The sequence below is a fragment of the Tribolium castaneum genome, chromosome 9, assembly GCF_031307605.1.
Source record: "Tribolium castaneum strain GA2 chromosome 9, icTriCast1.1, whole genome shotgun sequence".
Lineage (NCBI taxonomy): Eukaryota > Metazoa > Arthropoda > Insecta > Coleoptera > Tenebrionidae > Tribolium > Tribolium castaneum.
Window position 1 is genome coordinate 2794074 of NC_087402.1, and position 18271 is coordinate 2812344.

Below are 18271 nucleotides of genomic sequence, written 5' to 3' on the forward strand. Positions count from 1 at the left end.
CCTCTCGTGTTGAAATATATCTTTCCCGGCGTACGAATATTCTATTTTGGGCGTTGTTGGGGTTGTTTGGTGGGATGTCGACGCGAATTAGGCGCCACTTCACTCACGCTACGCGGACACTAAGCCCCGGATTACCGTCCCGACGCCACCCTCTCTCCTCCCTTCGACTATAAACATATGAATCGAAAACATCGCCGAGAGTTATTTTTAGACGGGGAGTGATGTATGTGTTTTTAATTTAGAGACAACCTCTTTGTGACAACCGGTAATTTCGCATGCGACGTCCCATAGAAGAGAATTTCCGTTTCGATTACCGAACGGTAATTAGCTGAGACACCGGAGCTATTTCGAGGAGGCGAGAGCGAGTGAAAGCTCTAATTAAAATGCTCGCTTTTGCCAAAAAACGACCTCCTTTGGCTTATGTTACAGTTTAAATAAGCCTCCGAATTTTTACTCCCATTCTATTATTTCTCATAGATAATTATTTAATCAGAGGAGATAGTGTGAAACAAATTCAATTTAATTACAAAAATAGTATAATAAAAAAAGAGAAAAAAGAAGAGAAGAGTACATCAAATAAAGCCTCTATAAGATAAGTTAAGAGAAATGTCCTGGCTTTAAAATGTCATAATTTTTTTTTTTAAATATGCCGACAAATATATCTATTATTTTTGCATTTTTGGATAAAGATTTTAATCCTGTTGCTATTAAGATATTAAGTCCGACTTTAGTTAATTAGCCGAAAATTTAATTGATTAATAAAAACACTCTCATTTAAAAAATTTAGAATTCAAAAACTAAGAATAATAACAAAAAAAATCATTAGTAGTTCAAAAAAAAATTGACAAAAGAAAAAATTACATTGCTTATTTTTAGTTCTTAGTGTATTTTTGAAACAAAAGTTTATTAATTAGCCTAGGCTCTTTTTGTGTGTATTCAGACGAACAAAGAAAGTGTCTTGGAAGGTAACACAAAGAAATCTTTTTGAAAAAAAATTCTTTTTGCCTTTATTTGTGCGTTGTTTTGGCCCGAACCTGTGAAAACAAGTGTCGCCACCCGACCTTCTGATATCCATTTCGCCAAAATCTCTCAAACTTACCGGCTATCGTATTCAGAAACATGAGATATTCGAAATTTGATATCTCCCTTCGTTGCCATTTCTGCGTCATATTTGAATTCCTCATCAGTTGTCGCGGTGACATCATACTAGCCCGTCTGGCATTAAAATTTAATTAATTTTAATCAAAAACCCACCGTAACATGACTTACCTTGTTTGTGGTATTCCATATTTGATACCCACACCCACCCGAGGCAAGGCCTTTATTACCTTTTTCACGGTGGCTTGATCGGGAAACGCAAACATGATGGAAGCTGTAAGAAATAAGTTAATTTATTGTGATATAAAGTGAAAAATTTACTTCTGCTGGCGAGGAAAATCTCGATGGCCACATTCTGGAGCAGGTATTTCCGCGAGAAGATGGCCCTGACTTCGGAAAAGTACCACTTTCCGTGCAAGTGGTCGCAGTATTTCAGGACCTGTAAGGAAAACTCGTGCTAATTAACAAAGAAATGTTTAATTCAACGTTCAATCTAATTAAAAAATCTCCTCCGACACGGCAAGATGGCCGCCACGGCGGCGTAAAATCCGGAGGAGGAGCCGCGGAACTGATCATGATTGTTGATAATATCGATCTGCCTGCTACCGGCTCCCACATTGGCAAAAGACGAGACTGCGCCCTGATAACAACAGGAATTTTCCTGCGACTTTTCGTCGAATTTACGACAGTCTGGGATCGTTTTTTTCGGTTTGAAACGCAGGTAAAACAATGGGTCTTAGGAATATCAAGTGTTATCTTGGCATTCCGATCGGAACAGGTCCACATAAACTTGCTGTCAGGGTGACAGTCTGTCCTCGTGATAAATAACGAGGCACCTTTTGCCTCCTTCGATGGCCTGGTGGACAAAAACATGAGAGAATTTACATGGGCGATGAGAAACTAAACGCTTTATCGGAACAACATACGGCTATTGGTGATGCGTATGGGATTATGGCTTTATTATGGAGCGAATAGACACGACTTGACGATACGTCTTGAAACGAGAAATCAATAAAACAAGGCTCTCTTCTTCAGCAGTGTTGTTACTTTGTCTCTTCTAACAAGTCAGATAAAACTTACAGATAAGAATATCAAAAGGAAACCATATTTTTTCGCCCAAAAGAATATTATTTCATAATGTAAATATTTATTTACCTTTGTGTTCCATAAATAAATAAAGTAAAACAACAAAATAAATGCTGTCTAATTTGTGCCCAAAATAAATTCACAATTTTCGAAAAAAAATGCGTAGTTATCACAATTCGGAAACTGGTCTAAAATTGGTTCAATCACCTTAAGTAATTTCCGCTTTGTGGAAAAAATTAAGACAAAAGCGCCTTCTGAGTGGCAAATAGATTCATTTGTAGGAAATGAAAAGTGACACAGAATTATAGCTCGAGCACCGCTTCGTGATGAAAGTGACATCAATCTTCTATTTTTAAACCAAAAATTTCACTCAACGTAATGTTCGCAGATGATTTTTATTTGCAACACTTAAAATAACCGACTACAATAAGAGTCGCTTCTTGACGAGTTGTAAAAGCGAAACGTCGGAAACGATTATTTTAGCAATACCAAAACACGTGTTTGTTAATTCATGAGTGCTTTTTTTCAGCTATGCTAATTGCTTTTGTTGACAACCACCTAAATAATTGTGGTTCAGGTGTGACAAAGACGTTATTTAATTATAATCAACTTATACGGGTATTGTTAGACACACGTGAGCTAAATATTTGTGCGACCAGGTGTTAAAATTGCACAGAATATAGTTTTAACATACTAGCATTAGGCGCATAAAATATATTTTATATAATATATAAGGTATATTTTACGCTAAAGAAAATCCTGTTCCAAATTCGTTTCTTGTTTCCAACATTCACATACTTGTAAACTAGTTTTTAAGTTTTTTAATGTAAATACTTTACTAAACAAACTCAGTTAACTAAAAATTTTTAGAGATAAATTAAATATCTTCGTTTATTTTTTTATAAATTAAGAAGTAAGTCATCTAAGCATTCAACGCTAAAGTTTGAAATTATGTTTCACCTTTCCGTTCATCTCTTTTTCTCTCAAAACAAAAGGTATTTTCCCTTTATTAGGTTTACAATTTGGGGCCTTTACGTACTTTCACATTTTGCCGCATTATTTTCTTATTTCTGTCAGTTTTATGCTCCGCTTTACGTTTATACGTCTATATGTTCTCTCAATCTCTTATTTTTGTTTACGTGTTGTTTCCTTACCTTTTCTATACTTTTTTTCATAGAAAAATTCTTACACCTGATCCGGGGTTCGAACTCCCGACCTCCACCGCCAAAAGTGGCGCTTATACCACTGGGCCACGAGGCCCTAGGTACTGACCGTCTTTTGCAGATATTTTAACACAAACTTTTTAAATAAATCAACATTACAAACTATATAATTGCAATAATTCACTTAAAACGCAAACACATTCGGTTCAAAAGTTGGCGAATTAGCTCGAGAAAACATTTTCTTCCACTTTTTTTTCACTTTAATTCTCTAATTTTTCACCAGATTTCATCAAAAGATACCGGGCGTATAAGTTGACTCTACAATTTTAAAATTGTTTTTACTTTTTTTGTGACTTTCAGCACGTTTTTGACCGAAAATGGACATAATTTCTCCAAAAATCACCAAGTTTGTGTATTTTCTAGTCAAAAATAGTGGACGTGCGCAAATCCTATCGGATCGCAGTGGCCACGATTTTTATAAACAATGTTTTCCGGGACTTTACTAAACAAATTCAGTTAACTAAAAAGTTTTAGAGATAAGTTAAATATTTTCGTTTAATTATTTTAATAATTTAAGAAGTAAGTCATCTAAGAATTCAACGCTAAAGTTTGAAATTATATTTCACCTTTACGTTCATCTCTTTTTCTCTCAAAACAAAAAGTACGTTTACAATTTGGCGCCTTTACGTACTTTTACATTTTTGCCGCATTATTTTCTTATTTCTGTCAGTTTTATGCTCCGCTTTACGTTTATACGTCTATGTGTTCTCTCAGTCTCTTATTTTTGCTTATGTATTGTTTCACTTACCTTTTCTACACTTTTTTTCATAGAAAAATTGTTGCCGTGATCCGGGTGCGAACACCCGACCTCCACCGCCAAAAGTGGCGCTTATACCACTGGGCCACGAGGCCCTAGGTACTGACCGTCTTTTGCAGATATTTTAACACAAACTTTTTAAATAAATCAACATTACAAACTACATAATTGCAATAATTCACTTAAAACGCAAACACATTCGGTTCAAAAGTTGGCGAATTAGCTCGAGAAAACATTTTCTTCCACTTTTTTTTCACTTTAATTCTCTAATTTTTCACCAGATTTTATCAAAAGATACCGGGCGTATAAGTTGACTCTACAATTCTAAAATTGTTTTTACTTTTTTTGTAACTTTCAGCACGTTTTTTGACCGAGAATGAACATAATTTCTCCAAAAATCACCAAATTTGTGTATTTTCCAGTCAAAAATAGTGGACGTGTGCAAATCCTATTGGATTCGTAGTGGCCATGATTTTGATTAACAATGTTTTTCGGGAATTTATTAAACAAACTAAGTTAACTACAAATTTTTAGAGATAAAATAAATATTTTCGTTTATTTTTTTATAATTTAAGAAGTAAGTCATCTAAAGATTCAACGCTAAAGTTTAAAATTATGTTTCACCTTTACGTTCATCTCTTTTCCTCTCAAAACAAAAGGTTTTTTCCCTTTATTAGGATGTACTCTTACGTTTACAATTTGGTGCTTTTACGTACTTTTACCTTTTGCCGCATTATTTTCTTATTTCTGTCAGTTTTATGCTCGCTTTACGTTTATACGTCTATGTGTTCTCTCAATCTCTTATTTTTGCTTATGTGTTGTTTCCTTACCTTTTCTACATTTTTTTTCATAGAAAAATTGTTACACCTGATCCGGGTTTGAACCCCCGACCTTCCCCGTCGTACGTGGCGCTTATACCACTGGGCCACCGGGCCCCAGGTAGTGACCGTCTTTTGCAGATATTTTAATATAAAATTTTTAAATAAATCAACGAGATGATCGTTCCTAAGAAGAATTGATGCATGATATGGAAATTAGATTAAGTTTGAACATTTTGAATGTAAATCAATTTATTTACGTTTGACTAAATAAATTTGTCAAAAATATTAATACGATCTCTATGTTTAATTAATTGAAACCAAATATTTTACTATCCACGTAATCTCTGAAATGTAATATTGGTTGGCTGCGAGAACAATAAGAAACAAACTTTTTTGGTACATTTTGTCGTGGAATCGATCCTGATTCAATTAAGCCATAATGAATCAGCAGCAGCAGGATCAGGAATAATTCGCGCGCAGTCATTCCAGCGTAAACATCCACTAACAAGGTTAGAGAGTTCGCCTAATGTCTCTCTACTCGACAGTAATTTTGTTTATCGCCAGCTCTCCCTCTTTTAATCCAATCTATTTGGTCTTAATGCATTTTGCAACCATTACCAGTTGCACTAGCCGTGACCCTTTGCCGAAAAAACGTCCAGATATCGTCGAAATCGATTCGTAAAAGTCATTAAACTCGAAAGTGTCACCTTCGAGATATTGATGGGTTTGTACCCGGGAAGGTAAACCGCATGTTGTATCCTTGATATACGATATCCTTTCCCTATCTTTTCATCTGGGAAACGTAATTAAAACGGACACACAACCACGGCCTCGTTATTTATGATCTCGAGTTTTTCTTTGGAAAATTTGCGCCCGGCCACCATGTACGCATCACGAATTTCACTCGATATTTTTTCTAATGGCGTCCCGCAGCTTGTGATAAACATCGTCTTAGTTAACACGCCGTTTTATTGCTGTTTCTACTGAAAGAAGGAGGAAATAAATCGTGACATTGGTGACCCTTGTCGTGTTCCTGGCGCCAGACTGAATAAAAACCACCAGAACCGTATTATTCGAAATTTCGCGTCGATGTTTCAAATTAGTCGAGTTTCCGGATCCTGTCTTTTGATTGACAGATGGCTGCTGGGTACGAGGGAGGTCTAGACGTCGAAACATTTCGCCAAGGTATACACCTACTTGTAAATGTGTTCGGTATTTAAGGATCGCGCCTTCTATTGCATAACTCCGGTGTTGGTGGCGGCGGCCACACATGCGAATCCTTCCTCCTGCAGCTTGATTAATTGCCGAAACGCAGCCCTAATTGCTAATTGGCGAGCGTTTCCTGTACCCCGCTGACGACCCGATTTAATACCATCGGAATAATTGATAACATAATCACGGACACGGAAATTTATAGAGCGAGGGGCGAACCAAAACTTTCAGTGCGATTATTTTCTCATTCTGAATAAAAAACAATTTGAAAAAATCAAACAAATTCTTTTATCGTATTTAATTAGAGCAGATGTCTCACAATAATAAGTTGCATTCATAAAAAGCAAAAAAATCGCCGTAATAGAGTGTCATTAATTGTTTTAATAACTCGAAAACTAAAAAAAATTTCGAAAAATTTTATTCTTGACTATAGCCCAGAGCGATATATTATAGAAAATTTACGATAAGTGGATGGTAGAAAAAGCCTAAGTAGTACCCAATATAGAAAAATGTCTTTGAAAAAAGTCAGCAACAACGTTTAAAAATGGGCAGTTTTATTAAACAATAATAAATAAATTGTTTGTTAACAAATCTTGTTTTAATTTTGTAATAGATATCTTAGAAAATAAAGAAAAAAATTAAAAATCTAGTGCATGTTCGATGACATTACACAAAACTTTTTCAGGTTTTTTAAATTAATTTTCAGAACTTTCTTGCATTTTTAGATAATGTTTGCTACTGAGTGTTAGAGAAAATCAACTGATTGAAGTCAAAAACAGATACAGATCAATAAAAATTGTCTATTTTCGGAATTTGTAAATTTTTCCTAATTTTCTGGATTAATCAATAATTTTTTTATGTAAAATAGAGACGGCCAAAAGTAATTAGCCCGAAGCAATGATTCTAAATGTTGTAAAGAATTCTAGAAAGATTCTAAAAAAATTCACAAACACAGAGAAAAAAATAAATATTTAACAGCAGAATCTTATTTCTGTGTGATTATTACTGATTACAGATTATTATTAGTTTCTGAGATACAGTAAAAAATACTTTTAGCGAACAACAAACAAAGTGTTGAAAATAGACGAGTAAAAGTTAATAAAAAAGCATTCTAAAAAGTGCTTAGTTAGAAAAATTATTGTATTGAATTAAAAAAAAACTGTTGTTAGTATTCATGTATGAATCAAATTCTCTTTTCAAAAACTGCTCTTACAATTGTAATTTTTTTATAGTGAATTTGTTTTTAGCGATAATCGGGAAATTTCGATTATTACGAATAACTGTAATGAAAAATTGAGCTTCAAGTTTACTATTTTTTCATTTAAGTTAAGATAAAAATTCAAAAATTATCAGCGTGAATAATTAATATTAATTACTACCTTAAAAATAATAGTTTGATAAACCACTGTCAAGCAGGGTTTACAAAAATTAAATAACTGATCAGCGTCTTCTAACTTTTGAAAATACATATTTTGAAGAGTGGAACTCTAAAAAGAGATGACTTTGGCCGTTTATTTTATTGGTACATAACTTGTTATTAGCAACTGCATGTGTATTGTTTCTCCTGCACATCAAATGAAAGCTTTTGTAATTTCCGAGGCCACTTTATTGTTGTTTACTTATTTTTGCGAATACGGTTTTCATTTTTGTTAATATTAGACAAAACTTACCTCCCCTTTCTCATTTTTTAAGTCGTTAATTATTTAAATTTAAATGATATTTGTGAAAACTTCAGTACTAGATATTGCCAAATTAAAAAAAAGATTTTTGTTATACTAATTAATAATTTTGAAAAAAAATTATAAATTAACAAACGTTTTTTACAAGAAGAAACGTATACACGTGAAATCTACCTACAAATTAAATTAAAATTAAAAATAATCTGAATAATGTAAAAATGTGTAAAAAAAGTAATTATTTGAGTAATCGTCAGTAGGTAGACCACCGCCTCAAAACGTTTGTTTTACGGAAAACCATATGTGGTACAACAGTGTTTAAGACTTTTTATAGACACAAATAATAAATAACATTAATTACTACAATTATTATTATTATTATTATTATTATTATTATTATTATTATTTGATGCCTTTAACTTCTTAATTGTAAGCATGATCAAATTTTTCATTACGATAATTGTATGTTAGTGTTCAAAAACAAATTTGCTACATTTCTGGTTAACTGTGTTTATAAGAAAAATAGAAAAAAAATCCCAATAGACAGGGAAATATTGACCCTGGCTTAATCAGTTTCAACAAGCCGCAGTTCTGTTTTGTTTGTACTCTCGACATTTGATCGAGGGGTGTCCCCTCATTCCGTGCTCTATCGCACTCTCGAGCCCATCGTCCCCCTAAATCATCCCTTAATCGTCATATCCCGGGCCTGCTAAGCTTCCCAAATAATTCATACCCAACTACGGTTTTTACTATCAAAGTGCACGCATAAAATGCGTCATGAGTCACACTAAAAATTCCGAAAATTTCTCCGCTGCGATAAAATAAACGTCACATTTGCACGGTAGGCCCTCGCATAATTTATTTCGATCGTTTTAAATATAACTCAAACGGATAAAAAGCTGCGGCAATTTGCTCGCGAAGACGACGAAAAAAATAAAAACTGTTCCATCAACGATATCGAGACTTGGCAATATAATGAAATTAAATTTAATTGGTCGGGATGTTAATGTGAGATCTGGGACGAAACGTTTTTATCTCTCGACCAGTTAAACGCTAATTGACGGCCGTAATGGATGGGACGTTAAATTTTAAATTCTTTACCATCCGGGGTGTCCAATAAAATTTTATGCAAACGATGAGAATCGGCGAAAAAAACGTCCAACGGCTACCATAATCAACTCGCTCGAAATACGGCTGAAATAATAAAATAATTAACAACGACTCCAACGACACTCGCTTTATAGCCGCATTAAAATTTTATGAATGTTTACAGCAATGACCCCTCGAACGTTCGAGGGCAACATCCCTCCCAAGCAAATTACGTCAAATCTGATAAATGAGTAGATAAAGCAACACTCGGGGAATGACGGGTGGCACGCATCCGATTTTCATTTTAGAATCCTCTCTTGGGCGCTGGGAAATCTACCATGTGGGTGACGCGCGACCACTAATCCCCCAAAGGTGCATCCAGGTGGATGGATTTACACGATAATTCAGACGGAGTGGTCGATGTATAAGGGGATGTTCACAAGAGTAATTTGTACAAGTAAAGTAACGTCGATGATTATACTCAGGGTGGTGGTGAGCGGTCTGCTATTGTGTTTGCGGGTGACGATGGATAAACAATAAGGGGGGCTTTTGTGTCATGTGACACCTTCATTTGTCAGAGGGGCTCGTTAGCCAAAGGCAGAAAAAAGAGATTTTTAATAAATCTGGCTCCTTGTTAATCAAAGTATAGTAGTGCAACATGCACATTGCATTTACATGACTTTCTTAAGTTGTATCTGTTAATTATTCCAAATTTAAAATACGTGTAGGCCTATAGACTGTCCGATAAACACAATTAGGTACAAAGTGTGATGTAACACCTTTCTTATCTTAAATTAAAATAAAGCAAGTGCGAATCTGTGTATTGCTTTATGTAAAATCTTTATTAAATTATACCCCTGTTTCCCTTTCTGATATTTATGTGCCGTCAGATACATTTATTAATCGACTTTTAGAAATTATCTAATTTAATTTTATAACGTAATTCGAATGCATACAAATGTTCACCTGTAATTTTCTTAAAACCAACCAAAAATACCAATTCTAGGTTTTACTAATTTGTAACAATTAACCCAGAATTGCGTTTATTGTCCTGAATATTGTGAATTTTGACTTGATTTTAGAAGTTGCTAAGTAAAGTTCAGAAATACACCATAACTGACTCACTCACTGTTTTAGAGAAAATAATTTAATTCGTATCAGTTTCCATCTTAAAGAACAAACAAAGAACATGATTCTTGAGTCTTTATTATTATTATTCAGATATCTGCTTGCTTTTGGAGTTTACTAAACTTAGGGACTTGTAGGACAAAAAAAAACTAAACTGAAAGCCGTAACTTCTATTTAAATAAAATTCGCAAAATTTTACACGCTTAGAATACTGGACAACAGTATCTAATAGTTATTTATTCTACGAGTTATTTCAAGAATATATTTTTACACTACGAGTGATAACGAGTGGTTTACCATCCACGAGGTGCAATAAATAACTTGCACGAAAACGAGTTGAATACAACATTTTATTCTACGAATCAGACCCAATAAGGTTTAAAATTTCTTTAAAATATTGTTAAAAATAGTAGAGAAAAATGTCAATGTTTATAGTGTAAGAGAAAAAAATCATAATTTTTAAATAATTTTTGGCTTAAAATAAAATAAAATGAAATAATAAAAAAGTAGGTGACTTTTAATTAAAATAATTAAAACGCTACTTTTCTGACGTGTAAAATAATTTCCCAATAATTATTTATCAGCCTACTGTCTTATATTCGCAAAATTAGACCATTTTCAAGTAAAAAATCGATTATTTTATTAATAAACTATGTGACTGACGGTTTGATGACTCAAAAAAATAAATAAATAGAGCTGCAACGACCACGGTTATTACGAAAATATTTAAAACACTTAGGAACTTAGAAAGTGTACCTTATCAAAGAAGTAGTTAGATAAATAACAAAGTTTAAATAATTTTAGACATTTATTCGTAATGAATATAGTGCCGTTTTTGTTTGCGCGTTTAAGTTGCCGGTCCCTGTAAGTATGTGATGTATTTTTGTATGTGAAAAAGTTACCTAAACAGAATGTCTCAACGAATATTACTAAGAATAAGTCAAAATTTCTTCTGCTAATACAGAAATAACTAGACCTCAGTAACTTTTAATACAACACTCAAGATTAAAAAATTGTATACATCTTTGTCGACCGTTGATTTTACAATTTCTAATAAAATTTCTTCAAAAAAATAATGAATAATGTGCAGTTATTTCAAAAACAAGTATAAAATAAAAAAAATAAATGGAAGAAAAAACACAAAAAACAAGATTTTTATTCTGAACACGGAAGAGAATGACTCAAAAATTGTAAAAAAATCAAAATTATTTCTAGATATTAGGTGAGAACATCCACATAGTGTTAATTTTTCGAAAAAATATTTGGCTTTTAAATAATTTTTCATTTCGTTTGACACTTTGAAGTGTTCACCTCAACCGGAAATCCATTACCCTCTGGCACAACAACACCGTTTTCGAATTAAGTTCGATCCAAAGGCGCCAATTCCTCGTCCAATCCACAAATTGCCAACAACTTCCTCTATACTATTAGCGCCAGATTTATGAGTTCCGTGTGTGTGGTTCCATCCCATCTGTCGTTGATGAAGCCATTCGAAAAGAAAAATGACAAAAACTCGTCTAATCCATGTAACCAAATCGTCTGACAGGCTCGAGTGGCTTTTTTCCTCTCCTCTTATTAAGTGCGAACACGTCTCTTAATTTACGATCGCATGGCTAACCCATAGAGGCCTCACAAAACCCATTGTTACTATTGTTGCAACGATTCCAAAAGGCATATCGCCCTTTGTTGCTCATTTCATGATCCCGGATTAAGCACTATTGACATTTATCGGGGCGGAGTTTCGGTTTGCGAAGCCCCGCCTTCGATCGATACCATTACCGCTCTCCATGCTCCGATGCGCGCGCTGTGATTAGTCGCGCTCTCGCGAGGCGCGGCCCACAGCCACGCCCCCAAAACCCACCTCCCTTTTGTAAATACCTGGACTAGCTCAGTCGATTACCGACGGCATTGGCAACATGTTAGTGCCGCCGGATATGCTGGCAGCCCAATCAAAAATGCTCTACCAGATCAATAAATACTACGGCGAACGCGTCCAAACGCGGATGGGCACCATCGCCAAGACGATCCGCGAAGTGTGTAAAGTGGTCCAAGACGTCCTCAAAGAGGTCGAAGTCCAGGAACCGCGCTTTATCTCGTCCCTAACCGAGTGTAACGGACGGTACGAAGGCCTCGAAGTGATTTCCCCGACCGAGTTCGAAGTCGTCCTCTACTTGAACCAAATGGGTGTTTTTAACTTCGTCGACGACGGGACTCTGCCCGGCTGTGCGGTCCTCAAGCTGAGCGACGGACGAAAGCGCTCAATGAGCCTGTGGGTCGAGTTCATAACCGCCTCCGGGTACCTCTCAGCCCGGAAAATCCGGTCGCGCTTCCAAACCCTGGTCGCCCAAGCTTGTGATAAGTGTTCCTACAGAGACTCTGTGAAGATGATCGCCGACACCACCGAAGTCAAACTCCGGATCCGCGAGCGTTTCATCGTGCAAATCACACCCGCGTTCAAGTGCTCCGGAGTTTGGCCGCGTTCAGCCGCCCATTGGCCCATCCCTCACATCCCCTGGCCGCATCCGAACCTCGTGGCTGAGGTGAAAACCGAAGGTTTCGACCTTTTGTCCAAAGAAAGTGTCGCCATCCAGGGAAAACAATCGGCCATGGAAGGCGATGCTTGGGTGTTGTCGTTCTTGGAGGCCGAAAATCGGCTACTGCAAGGTGGTTGTCGGCGCCGGTGTTTGAGTATCCTCAAAACTTTGCGGGACAGACACCTGGACTTGCCGGGAAACCCGGTCACGAGTTACCACCTCAAAACCCTCCTGTTGTACGAGTGCGAGAAACACCCCCGAGAAACGGAATGGGACGAGGCTTGTATTGGCGACAGAATCAACGGGATTTTCCTGCAGTTGATTTCCTGCCTGCAGTGCAGGAGGTGTCCGCACTACTTCCTCCCAAACCTGGATTTGTTCAAAGGGAAGTCACCCAGTGCGCTCGAAAACGCCGCCAAGCAAGTCTGGAGACTCACGCGCGAGATGTTGACAAACACCAGGTGTTTGGAGAAATTGTAACAAGTATAGGCCAAAAACTCTATATTCCATTGAACCCGCATCGCTGTGCCATATACTTGATGTATAAAATGCTTTAATTATTTAATTTCGTACCTTTATTTGTAAATATCTTCAACAAGACTGTTATAATTATTTGTTGCATGTTTTATAAATTATTTATTAAAACATTATCAAATCGATTCCGACTTTTTTTACCCTCAGACGCGCATAAATTAATCGTGACGTGAATTATTGTTTGAACGAGATTAATTAGAAACAAAACACGAGGGCCCCTCCTTAAATGATCATTAATCGGCAGTTTATACCTGGAATATGCTATTATATAAACTTTGAAATAAATTAGAATGATGTATGAGAAACACTTATTCATTAGCATGTACGAAAGAAAAGTGTTATTAAAAATAACCTCAAGGTCTAATAATTCATAACAAGTGCTAAGTACACAGTTCAGCGCTAGTTTTCCTTTGCAAAAAACTCAAAACGACGAGTTTATTAATGCTACATTTAATTCAATATCAAATAAAAATTTCGACATAAATTAAAACAAATATGGGTGTGCGAATAAAAACCGAGCGTTTCTCAATCATAACTACGGTAAAATGTCTTAATACGAGCATATTATTTATGTGTTTTCTTGATCGGATTTATAGTTATTGGTTTTACCTCAATATCGAATTTATGGTACGGTGTCGTATTAAGTTATTAAAATTTTATTGGTTTGTAGCTAATTAGCGGCAAAAAAACTAGGAACATTAAATCGTGATTCGTGTTGCGGAATATTTCGTTAATTACAAGACTGCCTACATCGTAAACGCGCACATTGGCGGGTGCTATCCGCAGGGAGACAAGAAAAAAGAAAAAAATTGATCGTAAAGTCACTAATTGAGAGTCTAATACACAAAAATAAAGGTTTAGTATTTGAATCGTTATTTTCGGCTGGAATAAATAAAATGCCCCATTTGACTAGTTAGAAAAAGCACTTTGTTTGTTGTTCGTTAAGTCCGAATGATAAATGAAAAATAAATAATGTTCTAAATTGCCGTACGGTGTTTTCCTTATTTTCTCAACAGTTCCTATTTTTATCTTTTGAGACTTAAATCTCCCAAGACTCTCATAAATCGGTTTTACAAGTAAAACATTAAGGAAAACTTTTATAAATCAAAAGGTACATGTTTCTTGAGTTTTCTAAAAAGCTTAGCATAAATTATTTTTGAAACCCTCAAGTTAGCAGAATAAAAAAGCAAAAAATTATTATTTCGCAGTTCACCCATTGCCAAAGTTTAAGACACGTATCTATTAGGTAGGAGTCAGTACACATAATTTTTTATACTCAAATTAAAACTAAAAAAAATAATAATGGTTAAAATAACCAAGGTATAAAACTTTAAACACTTCGAGTCCTTGTTTTTCAATTTGAGAACGACAATGTTCCACTATTTTCTAAGAGGGATTTTAAAATTGAGCACTGGTTAAAATCGTAGGAGTTTTATTGGTTATTGCTACACCAAAAATGGTTATAGGTCTTTAAATTTTAAGGATTTCATTACAGAATACGCGCTATTATCCGTAAAAAGAATTAATTTTCACTGCTCCCTAATGTCAGTGTTGAATCGTCGTGAAAATTCGTCTCAAAGAATTCTCAGGCTTTTAAAGTAATTCATAAAATTTGTATGAATTAAATTTTCAACAATTATAGAAATACGAAATTCTTTGCAGATCACCAGACAATTTTAAAAAAATTTGAATTATTTGTCGATATAACGTTTAGATCTTAGAAATTATTCTGGACTTAACTATGTATATTAAAAGATAAGAATCTTAGTTTAAATGGATAAAACTTGGAGGTTGTCGTTGAGGAAAAAATTAGTTTATACATAATAATAATTTTAGAGAGCGAGTAATTCATGACGACAAAAAATACCTATTCCGTACGATTTTGGTAAAAGTAACTTTACAATACTATTTGTCGACAAATAAGATTTGCTGACAAGAAAAAAAATAATAAAATTTTTCGAAAATTAAAGAGTGTAGATAATAGCTACCCATACTCTTTTTTGAAGAATAAATTTTTATTGGTTGTCATATAACAAATTAAATTGAATTTTCTACCTTTAATCTTATTCAACTTCGGATCCTCCAAAGAAATACGTAATTATTTACGTAATGTTTTAAGGGATCTTATTCGAGTTTGTGTTATTTTCAACACAAGGTAAAAAAATACAATGTGTACAGAAATTTTTTATTATTGCTTTAAACGCACCAAGCCAAAAACATGTTTTTTAAAAATTTCTCAAAACAAATGTTCCAGATTGTCGCACAAACCTTTAGATATTCATCTAGATACTAGAGACAAGTTTGATGACTTTTATTTTGTTTAACATGAATTTCCTATTTAATAGCAGGTACCTCAGCAAAATACGTAATAAGCTAATTAAAAAATAATAAAAATATAACTCTTATCATTTACAATTGATTACTAACCACTTTTCAATGCGTTGCTTGCAGAAACTTCAGCATAATTTTGTACAAACAACAAAGAATAAAAGTAAAAAGTATGCATTGCGTTTTTGTCTTAATTTTTTTAAAGCTTGAATGCCCAAAATTTTCTAATAATTCTACCCGACTTAGTTGCTATGCTTCGTTTAAAAAAAGTAAAAAAAAACAAAATTTCCGCACTTTAGATTAATCAATATTTTATACTTTAGAATTAAATTTGAAGATACGATTGGCCAAAAAAAATCATTTTTGATTTTATTTTGAACCCCTTCATGAATATCTGTGTAACAAACCTAAGACTAAAACACACCCTTCTGAAATATCGGACTCATCAGACTCGGATTTAACCCCCTTGGCCACCCCCGCCGCACCCATCTTCGTCCATTAATCCGTTGTCAACACAAAATTCAACAACGCCGCTTACAAAAGCACCATTTAACCGAATCGCCTCATAAAATAATCCCCGGACTTTCCGGATTGGCCGCCACGAATAGGCGGCGCTTGCACCTCCCGCCCTCCTCTTTGGGTGTGTCTTTACCTGAACTCTCCAACGTTTTCCCTCAGTGTCTCACGACTCGTCATCGTCGATCCATCATCATCCTCATCCCGGAAAAAACACCCATCGAAAAAGTGGCTCCGGATGATCGGCGCGGCTCCAGTAGCCGACAACTCTTCGACGACGACATGCTGGTGCCGCCTGACATGCTGGCGGCACAATCCAAGATGGTCTACCAACTCAACAAATACTACACGGAAAAAGTCCAAGCCCGCAAACTACAAGTCAGCAAGACAATACAAGAGGTGTGCCGAGTGGTCCAGGACGTCCTCAAGGAAGTGGAAGTGCAAGAACCGAGGTTTATCTCATCTTTGACGGACTATAACGGGCGCTATGACGGCCTGGAAGTCATCTCGCCGGTCGAGTTTGAAGTCGTGATATATCTCAATCAGATGGGAGTGCTCAACTTCGTCGACGACGGGACTCTACCCGGCTGTGCGGTCCTCAAGCTGAGCGACGGAAGGAAACGCTCGATGAGCCTCTGGGTCGAGTTCATCACAGCCTCCGGCTACTTATCAGCCCGGAAAATGCGCTCCAGGTTCCAAACCCTCGTGGCTCAAGCCTGTGACAAGTGTTCTTATCGCGACTCCGTGAAGATGATCGCCGACACCACCGAAGTCAAACTCCGGATTCGCGAGCGTTTTATCGTCCAAATCACGCCGGCGTTCAAATGTGCCGGTCTATGGCCCCGATCTGCGGCCCACTGGCCGCTCCCCCAAATCCCCTGGCCGCACCCGAACCTCGTCGTCGAAGTGAAAACCGAAGGCTTCGACCTTCTGTCCAAAGAATGCATCGCATTGCAAGGCAAACAATCCGCCATGGAAGGCGACGCCTGGGTCCTCTCCTTCATCGAGGCCGAAAACCGCCTCCTGCAAGGCGGCTGCCGGAAGCGCTGTCTCAGCATCCTCAAAACCCTGCGGGACAGACACCTGGACCTGCCCGGAAACCCCGTCACCAGCTACCACATGAAAACCCTCCTCCTGTACGAATGCGAGAAACACCCCCGGGAGACGGAATGGGACGAGGCGTGCATTGCCGACCGAATCAACGGGATCTTCCTGCAGTTAATCTCGTGTCTACAGTGCAAAAGGTGCCCGCATTACTTCCTGCCAAACCTCGACTTGTTCAAAGGAAAATCGCCGAGCGCGCTCGAAAACGCCGCCAAACAAGTCTGGAGACTCACCCGAGAGATGTTAACGAACACTAGGTGTTTCGAAAAGTTGTAGTGTTAGTGTTTCTTACGAAGAATTCTCAAACTGTGATTTACCGCTTAAGAGAACAAAATATATTATTATTGGTATGTTTTTAATAAAAAGCGAAACTAATGCCCGCGTTTTCCTAACCCTCCCCGGGTGGGTGGTCGTAAAGCTCGACTCAAAAAACGATTTTATTTAATAGGCGACAAGAATCTCTTCCCGAAATTGACCATTATGATTAATAAATTTTGCTCACGTACCCGAAATAATTTGTCGAGAATTTTACGATCGTCCCACAAATGTAATTTATTATAATTTTTTTTGTGATCACGCTTTTAAAAATAGGAAATTGAATGATCAAAAACTAGCTTCATGACGGACTGAAATGAGTTTTTATCGTTGTATGAATCGGATTGTTGCGTGCCGTATTTTCGGGCGGTCACGACAACCGGAAAAGTGAAACGCCTCTATTAGACGAAAAAAATCGTTGAAAGGGTCAGAATGAATATACATGAGATTGGTTTCAGCGACTCTATTTTCAAAATCTATTTATAGAAATAAACAAAATTACGGCCAGCCGCTGGTTAAAAGATTAATTTATGAATCAAATTATCAAAGCGGATGTGTTTTCCCTCAAAGATGTATTTTACTGAAAATTAATGATAGATAACGGTTGCAAAGTGATAGTCCACGTAGAAAAAATTAATTAAAGCTAATTAAAATTATCTAATATTTATCTGGAAATGTTAGAATATAGATATATCTAATTAGTCGCTAACATTAATTTATGTCCTGTCAGGATATTGTACGTTTTACATTTAGCTCACACGGATCCTGTTTTTTCAGCAATAAAATAGTAGAAATATTTTCAAATTAAAAGAGGTAATTAGTAAATGTTTTATCAAATGGGTAAGGCACA

The 18271-nt window shown here is 36.0% G+C and overlaps 3 protein-coding genes across 6 annotated transcripts in view; 2 read left to right on the forward strand and 1 right to left on the reverse strand.

The window, feature by feature from the left end:
* The window catches only part of rg (rugose), a 117685-nt gene that overhangs the window by 5250 nt on the left and 94164 nt on the right, over window positions 1-18271 (reverse strand). For all 4 annotated transcript variants that reach the window (XM_008193614.3, XM_015979085.2, XM_064359035.1 and 1 more), the window contains 3 exons: window positions 1420-1537; window positions 1270-1372; window positions 1100-1215 (listed from right to left, as the gene is read on the reverse strand). In XM_008193614.3, the coding sequence (XP_008191836.1) occupies window positions 1100-1215; window positions 1270-1372; window positions 1420-1537 (337 nt within the window). The remainder of the gene's footprint in view (window positions 1-1099; window positions 1216-1269; window positions 1373-1419; window positions 1538-18271) is intronic.
* On the forward strand, window positions 11995-13283 carry LOC661084 (protein mab-21). Its single transcript, XM_961679.4, has one exon. It carries the CDS (start codon window positions 12007-12009, stop codon window positions 13102-13104), a length of 1098 nt encoding a protein of 365 aa, XP_966772.1. The 5' UTR covers window positions 11995-12006; the 3' UTR covers window positions 13105-13283.
* LOC661027 (protein mab-21) lies at window positions 16174-17481 on the forward strand. The gene has a single exon (XM_961588.4). It carries the CDS (start codon window positions 16285-16287, stop codon window positions 17380-17382), a length of 1098 nt encoding a protein of 365 aa, XP_966681.1. The 5' UTR covers window positions 16174-16284; the 3' UTR covers window positions 17383-17481.

Excerpts from the sequence above, each read along its gene's own strand:
- LOC661084 (XM_961679.4), top strand. The coding sequence starts at position 12,007 with ATGTTAGTGCCGCCGGATATGCTGGCAGCCCAATCAAAAATGCTCTAC.
- LOC661027 (XM_961588.4), top strand. The coding sequence starts at position 16,285 with ATGCTGGTGCCGCCTGACATGCTGGCGGCACAATCCAAGATGGTCTAC.